Source organism: Hordeum vulgare, unplaced genomic scaffold (genome assembly GCF_904849725.1).
Source record: "Hordeum vulgare subsp. vulgare unplaced genomic scaffold, MorexV3_pseudomolecules_assembly, whole genome shotgun sequence".
Lineage (NCBI taxonomy): Eukaryota > Viridiplantae > Streptophyta > Magnoliopsida > Poales > Poaceae > Hordeum > Hordeum vulgare.
The window spans coordinates 671,329-679,891 of record NW_025422483.1 but is presented as its reverse complement, the minus strand read 5'-3'; the positions used below and the strand labels follow the sequence as shown (position 1 = coordinate 679,891).

Here is an 8,563-nt window from a genome sequence, read left to right as displayed (position 1 = left end):
TCTGTTCCTCTTGGTTCATCATTTCATCGGAGACAATTCCCATCACACACACTCTTAGAGGAAAAGAAAAATTATTCAGTTCGGCTTCAGCTAGCAAAGCGAGCAAAGCGCACAGCACAAATGGCTGCTACGGCTACCTTCCCTCTAATTCTCCACCACTCGTCTCCCATCCTCCTCGGTATCCTGCTCCTCCTGCCAGCCGCTACCATCCAGACCACACTGACCATCACCAACAGGTGCTCCTACACCGTTTGGCCGGCCGCCACGCCGGTGGGTGGTGGCGTGCGGCTGGACCCAGGGAAGACATGGACCTTCGACGTGCCCAATAACACCAAATGAGGACGTGTGTGGGCGCGCACAGGCTGCTCATTTGACAACAATGGCAAGGGGCCGTGCCAGACAGGCGACTGCGATGGCGTGCTTGCCTGCAAGGGCCCTGGTAAGCAACCCTTCACGCTCGCAGGGTTCGTGCTCGACGGGGTGGACCACACAAGTTTTTTCTACATCTCCCTCGAAAACAGCTTCAACGTACCCATGGAGTTCCTGCCAGTGCGGGTCGAGGGGGAAGAAGGAAGGTGCAGGGGGGCACGCTGCATGGCCGACATCACATCACAGTGTCCGAGCGAGCTCAGGGTGCCAGGAGGCTGCAAAAACACATGTCCAGTGGCATCCCAATTTGCGTGTGAACGCGGCGAATACTCATTGTTCTTTGTTCGATTATGCCCGGAGGCAATCATCGACACAAGTGATTTTGTCACAGTAACAAACACATTCAGGTGTCCAAGGGGAACCAACTACCAGATCAACTTCTGCCCTACGATCAATCTAACGACTTCACCACCTCCGCTGTCATCAAAACCTCGAAGTCCTCCTGAAAATCTAACAACTTCACCCAGAAAATTAGGCTCGGTTGCTCGGATTGCACTTGCAGGATCTTTAGTCAGCTTCATTTTAGTAGCCGCATTCATCCTTTTCCTTGTACATCGAAGAAGGAGACGGCGACACCATGAGATGGAGGAAGAGGAGGCAGAGTTTGGAAAGCTACAAGGAACACCAATGAGGTTCACGTATCAACAATTAGAATTGGCAACCGAGCAATTCAAAGACAAGCTCGGTGAAGGAGGATTTGGGTCTGTTTTCAGGGGACTGCTAGGTGAGGAAATGATTGCAGTAAAACGTTTGGATCGAGCTGGTCAAGGAAAGAGAGAATTCTTGGCAGAGGTTCAGACAATTGGCAGTATTCATCATATCAATCTGGTGAGGCTGTTTGGTTTCTGTGCAGAGAAATCCCACAGGCTCTTGGTTTATGAGTATATGTCCAAAGGATCCTTGGACAAGTGGATCTATTGTCGAGATGACAACATTGCTACTCCGTTAGAATGGAAGGTACGATGCAAGATTATCACTAACATAGCTAAGGGTCTCGCTTATCTTCATGAGGACTGCATGAAGAGGATTGCTCATTTGGATGTCAAACCACAAAATATCCTCATAGATGAGGAGTTCAATGCTAAACTGTCTGATTTTGGTTTGTGTAAGCTCATTGATAGGGATATAAGCCAAGTGGTTACCAGAATGAGAGGCACACCTGGATATTTAGCTCCTGAATGGTTGACATAAAAAATCACGGAGAAGGCCGATGTCTATAGCTTTGGCGTGGTGGTCATGGAAATCGTGAGTGGAAGAAAGAATCTCGACTCTTCACGGTCTGAAGAGAGCATCCATCTTATTACCCTATTGGAAGAAAAGGTAAAGAACGGTCACTTGGTAGATTTGATTGACAAGAACGGTAATGACATGCCAGCACACGAGCAAGATGTAATTCAGATGATGCAGCTCGCGATGTGGTGTTTGCAGATTGATTGCAAAAAAAGGCCTAAAATGTCTGAGGTAGTCAAGATCTTGGAAGGTACCATGGATGCAGAGAGCGATATAGATCACAACTTTGTTGCAACAAACCAAGCGTATTTTGGGATTGCTCGAAATGTGACCTCTTGGACTCCACATCTAGCCTCAGATCTATCAGGGCCCAGGTGATACTGAGACAATCCTGACAAGATAGGCAATTAGATTAAGAGCAGCACAGAAGGTTTGATTAGGTAAAGCAAATCAACTATCTGTTGTATACTTGTATATTTTCAAATTACTGCAAGCTGAAGCCCGTTGCCTCAGGTTAATTTTACCTGCAAAAGATTTGAATACGGCAAACCTTCCCGTTCTAGATATTACGGCTCGAATGTTCAGTTTCTCCATGTAATGCAGGTTTGTTTTCAGATCAACTAACACGTGCATGCTTGTATATTGTCAAATTACTAGAATCTCAAGCCCCTTGTGTGAAGTTAATTTTACAGGCACAATATTTGAATATTGCACACCTTCTTGCTGTATATACAGAGGGTAGAATGAATTTATTCACTATAATGTTCAGTTTCTCCATGTAAAGCAGGTCTGTTGAGATCACACAGGTATTTTACCAGTCATTGTAATTGGAATTAACGGCATGTTCGAAAATGCTCCTAGACTCCAACAAATCGGAGAAAATGGACAGAATGAAAAAAAAATTGGGACTAACTAACACGGATCAGTTCCCGTTGTGCTCGTGTTACACGACAATAGGTTCTGCCGTACTTATTGAAATGACACTGGATCTCCAACTCAATTAGTATTCTGGTAATAATAGTGTGTATGGCATCATCATGGATACCTGGCTGCTCATCTCTGCTACTGTGACCACGTAACGCTCCCTGTTACCACCATGCTATATATATGGAATGAGATTTGACAAGATAGGAAAAGGGTGATGTTCACCTTTCCCGGAGGGATCGGCAGAGGTCGACGGCAGCGACATTGAAGGCAACACACCGGCGAACTGGAAGCCAATGGTACCGGGGAGCTGGTCCAATCGCCGCCGCCGCTGCTGACGAGGAGTGCGGTGGGACGACGGAGGAAGGGGGCGAACATGCCCTGCTGACTTTCTCTCTCTGATCGATATGGGCCACCAACGACTCAACTAACGGGCCCATCTGCTTATGTAGGCGTCATATATGGTCCAGCAAGAGCTTAGAGCTATATCTCCCTTAACACAAGATAGAAGGGAGAGCAACTAGTTAGCTAACGCTCCTTCGCCCCCTCAAAAAAAAAAAAAAACTAACGCTCCTTCAGAAACCTCCCAACAAGCACTCCCACGCGTCGTCATTTGGTGTGTTCTCATCCGCACTGCCACGTGTCGTGTTCTTAGTGTTTCCTCCATATTTTATTTTTTATTTTTTTCCGCACGTTAGATTGATTTTTTCCTTGGGTTTTTGCTATTTCGGTTTTTCACCGATCTTTTTAGCTTCTTGATGAAAAAATATTTTCAACAGTTTTGTCGGGTGTAACACTCGGCAAACCGACCACCTAACATTGTTTCGGATCTCTGTCAGTAGCTCTTCACGTACGTCAAATGTTTGCTGAGTAAACACTCGGCAAAACCGCCTATGCCGACAAGGCATAAGACAAATATAATTATCGTCAATGACTTTGCCCTTTGTAGAGTATTTTTGGTACTCGGCATTGTGTGGTCTTCCTCTACCGGTAGTTTGATACAATCTGCAAGATACATTTATTAGTCCACGATGCAACCAAAACACTGAAGCAGCCTCAGATTTGGCGCTTCAAAATGTTCGTAAAAATCAGAAAGCTTTTGCCACCCTCTTTAGCACGCAAACCCGCAGAGTTATGGCGAGTAAGAGATGGCTCCAAGGTTGATGGCATGATAGCTAGGCCAGTCAACAAGGCCACCAATACCTTCCAAGCAGCTGCCAACCATGCTGTGAGCTTCAGCATGCCCTGAACCCGAAGGTACTTCTTGAATAGTGATATTCACTCTACATCTCTGCTGCTGACTCAAGATTCCAGATCTAAGTGTTGCCACAAAGCATACGGCAGATCGGTAATGAACAAAGATGTGTGATCTGGGCAAAAATACCCTGGTCAAAAACACCGAGTGTAACACTATGTTATATATGGAATAATTATATTAGAAGTCTAGAAGTACGTTTTTTATTCTTTCAAAATGGATGCGAAAGAGTGTAAAATCATCAAACGACATTATAATCATCAAAACAAGCAGCAAAAAAAAAGATCACACTCTGAGAAACACCAGTAAAATCATCAAACGACATTATATACAGATGTAATTCCTTTTTATTTTCCTTGAAGTCGTACGTACATATAATTTGAAATGGACTAACAAGCAAACAAGCGTGTAGGAATGATTCAACAGACACATCATGTCCCTGTCTGCTATCCCCTACCACTCTTCCACTCCGTTAGCTGTCAGTCTGTCACAGCCACAGGAACCCTATCACAAGTTTGCAATTGTGAGACCGGTTCCAGTTAGCTGGTGCAATCAGAAATCATAACACAAATGGCAGTGGTGAGTACCTCTTCGGCTCTCCGCCTCCTGCCTCTCCTCCTCCTCCCCATTGCCACCATGTTGCCAGCCGCTATTCCGGTTGGAGGTGGCGTGATGCTCGATCAGGGCTTGAACGCGCTCGACATTTGTGTGAACCTCAGTCAGGGCGCGGAGGGGCGCGTTAACGCTTGTGCCCCGATCATTCAAAATATATCGCCTACAGCTGAAAGTCCCCTGCCTGCACCCCCGGCCAAGGGAACACCTACGACCCCAAGTGCTCTGCCTGCACCCCCGCCAAAGGTAACACCTACGACCCCAAGTGCTCTGCCTGCATCGGCGAAACCGGAATCCTCCTCTGTAAGAAGAGTTGTTGCAATTTCAGCTCCTGTAGTTGGTTTCCTTTTGCTTACCATCTTGTTCCTCGCCACCTACTTTATACGTAAACGAAGAACACAACTACAACATAAGATGGAGGAGGAGGAAGAGTTTGGGGAGCTACAAGGAACACCAATGAGGTTCACATTTCAGCAGCTGAAAGCAGCTACCGAACAATTCAAAGACAAGCTCGGCAAAGGAGGATTTGGGTCTGTTTTCAAGGGAGAGCTAGCTGATCAACGGATTGCGGTAAAACGTTTGGATCGAGCTGGTCAGGGCAAAAGAGAATTTTCTGCAGAGGTTCAGACAATTGGCAGCATTCATCATATTAATCTGGTGAGATTGATTGGTTTCTGTGCAGAGAAATCGCATAGGCTCTTGGTATATGAGTACATGCCAAAAGGATCGTTGGACAGATGGATCTACTGTCGAAATGACAATGATTCACCTCCTCTAGAATGGAGCACACGGTGCAAGATTATCACTAACATAGCTAAGGGTCTCGCTTATCTTCATGAGGAGTGCACGAAAAAGATTGCCCATTTGGATGTCAAACCACAAAACATCCTCTTAGATGATGACTTCAATGCTAAACTTTCTGATTTTGGACTATGCAAGCTCATTGACAGGGATATGAGCCAAGTGGTTACCAAAATGCGAGGCACACCTGGATATTTAGCTCCTGAATGGTTAACATCACAAATCACAGAAAAGGCCGATGTCTATAGCTTTGGTGTTGTGGTCATGGAAGTCATCTGCGGAAGAAAGAACCTCGACACTTCTCTATCAGAAGAGAGCATCCATCTTATCACCCTGTTGGAAGAAAAGGTGAAGAATGCTCACTTGGTAGATTTGATTGACAAGAACAGTAATGACATGCTAGCACACAAGCAGGATGTAATTGAGATGATGAAGCTCGCAATGTGGTGTTTGCAAATTGATTGCAAAAGAAGGCCTAAAATGTCCGACGTAGTTAAGGTCTTGGAAGGAACCATGAATGCAGAGAGCAACATTGATCATAACTTTGTTGCCACAAATCAAGTGAATTTCGGCGCTGCTGCAAATGTGGTCTCCTCAGTTCCACCTCTAGCTTCACATGTATCAGGCCCCAGGTGAAATGAGAAAATCTTGACCAGATAATTAGATTATGAGCAGGACATGAGATATTCTTATGTAAAGGAAATGGTAAGTCTGTTGTATCTTCTCAAAATACTATAATCTGAAGCCTCTTGTCTCGAGTTAAATTTACCTGCTGCAAAGTATTTCAATATCGCGAACCTTCTTGTTCTACAGCAGCTGGACTGAATTTACTCATTAGAATGTTCAATTTCTGAATAATGCAAGTCCATTTTCAGGTCAACTAATGCGGGTATTTTTCTAGTCATTGTAATTGAAATTAACAGGATGTTCCACATGCTCCTAGGCTCCGACAAAGTAGAGAAATTGACAGATATTTGTTAGTACGACTAGTCCAAAATCACAAGTGCTTTTAAGTTCTGCCAGTTTCGAGGCTAATTTTTTTTAAAATATTGCATTTTATTTATTCTTTTTGAAAAATATTGCACAAAATTCAGAATTTTCAAAAATAACACGGCCTCGGCTTAGGCGTGGCCGATTGGAACCTATCGGCCTAGCCAAGACCAATAAGTCCTAATCGGCCTTGGTTAGGCCGATAGGCCTGTCAGCCTGGCTTCCGGGAGCTTATCGGCCTTGGCGAAGCCAATAAGCTCCTGTCGGCTTTGGCTAGGCCAATAAGTCCCTATCAACCTTGGCTTAGGCCAATAAGGACTAATTGGTGTTGGCTAGGCCAATATGTGCATGAGATTTATTTATTATTGCATGTTAGCTATTTTCCAGGCTTCATTTCCCGCCAATTTTTAGTAAGAACTTTTAAAAGACTTATACTTAGCAACAAAGAGAATAGATGACATGAACAAGAACGGTAATGACATGCCAGCACACGAGCAAGATGTAATTCAGATGATGCAGCTCGCGATGTGGTGTTTGCAGATTGATTGCAAAAGAAGGCCTAAAATGTCTGAGGTAGTCAAGGTCTTGGAAGGTACCATGGATGCAGAGAGCGATATAGATCACAACTTCGTTGCAACAAACCAAGCGAAATTTGGGATTGCTGGAAATGTGACCTCTTCGGCTCCACCCCTAGCCTCACATCTATCAGGCCCCAGGTGAAAGTGAGACAGTCCTAACAAGATAGACAATTAGATTAAGAGCAGGACACAAGGTTTGATTAGGTAAAGCAAATCAAATGTCTGTTGTATACTTGTACCTTCTCAAATTACTACAAGCTGAAGCCCGTTGCCTCAAGTTAATTTTACCTGCAAAAGATTTGAATACTGCAAACCTTCTCGTTCTAGATATATATTACGGCTGGACTGAATTTATTCGCTAGAATGTTTAGTTTATCCATGTAACGCAGGTTTGTTTACATATCAACTAACACATGTATGCTTGTATCTTGTCAAATTACTAGAATCTGAAGCCCCTTGTGTGAAGTTAATTTTACCTGCAAAATATTTGAATACTGCACACCCTTCTTGTGAATGAATTTATTCACTATAATGTTCAGTTTCTCCATGTAAAGCAGGTCTGTTGAGATCACGCAGGTATTTTACTAGTCATTGTAAATGGAATTAACGACATGTTCCAAAATGCTCCTGGACTCCAACAAAGCGGAGAAAATGGACAGAATGACAAAACAAATTTGGGACTAACTAACACGGATCTGTTCCCGTCGTGCTCGATCGTGTTACACGACAATTGGTTGTGTCGTGCTTATTGAAATGACACTGGATCTCCAACTCAATTAGCATTCTGGTAATAATAGTGTGTATGGCTGCTCATCTCTGCTACTGTGACCATGTAATGCTCCCTGTTACCACCATGCTATATACTCCTATATGGAATGAGATTTGACAAGATAGGAAAAGGGGGATCGGCGGAGGTCGACGGCAGCGACAGTAAAGGCAACGCACCGGCGAACTGGAAGCCATTGGGACCGGGGAGCCACCGCTGCCGCCGCCGCCGACGGGGAGTGCCTTGGGCGAACGTGCCTTGCTGACTTTCTCTCTCTGATCGATATGGGCCACCAACGTCTCAACTAACGGACCATCTGCCCATGTAGGCGTCATATAAAGCCCAGCGAGAACTTGGAGCTATATCTCGCGTAACACAAGATGGAAGGAAGTATCGCCTAAAGTATTTCCTGCAAGCTACGATATGTGTTCATTCCTCGTTTTTTTCTCTTGTTTCTTTTTTTTGGATTCCGATAACGCTCCCAAAAGAAGAAGAAAATAATAATGCCCGAACGTCAGGTATGAACACATGGAAAATAAAAAAAATTGATGCTTAGTTTGGTGAAATGACCATGACAATTTTAGTTGGCAAGCATGCTAACTTCGTGCTTCAGTTTGTTTCTTGACAGAAAATCGATGTATGTGTCAACTAAATTTCCATCCTTGCACCACTTGAATTGCCATAAAAAATGTTCGTTTTTTCATCTGCTTTTAACTAACGTCCGATGATATCATCCCCATTTTATTTTACGGTTATTTATTTGTTTCTTCAACTTTATTTTTTTCTCTTCCCCAGATTTTTGGTTTTCGTTTCTTTTAATCTTTTGTTTTGGTTTTCCAAGACTTTGTTTTTTCTTCTTTTTTGTTCGTTTTTTTCTTTTTTCGTCTTTTCTTTTTTGTTTGTTTTTTTCTTTTTCGTCTTTAATTGTTTTTTCGTCTTTTGTTCTAAGTTTTCATCGTTTCCTTTGGTTCTTTTATG

The 8,563-nt window shown here is 43.7% G+C and overlaps 1 protein-coding gene and 1 pseudogene across 1 annotated transcript; both read left to right on the top strand.

Moving 5' to 3' along the window:
• Positions 1 to 534: 534 nt before the first annotated feature.
• On the top strand, positions 535 to 2,037 carry LOC123415186 (annotated as a pseudogene).
• A 2,360-nt stretch (positions 2,038 to 4,397) lies between these two features.
• LOC123415201 (G-type lectin S-receptor-like serine/threonine-protein kinase SD2-5) lies at positions 4,398 to 5,995 on the top strand. The gene has a single exon (XM_045106721.1). It carries the CDS (start codon positions 4,409 to 4,411, stop codon positions 5,885 to 5,887), a length of 1,479 nt encoding a protein of 492 aa, XP_044962656.1. The 5' UTR covers positions 4,398 to 4,408; the 3' UTR covers positions 5,888 to 5,995.
• The last annotated feature ends 2,568 nt before the right edge of the window (positions 5,996 to 8,563 follow it).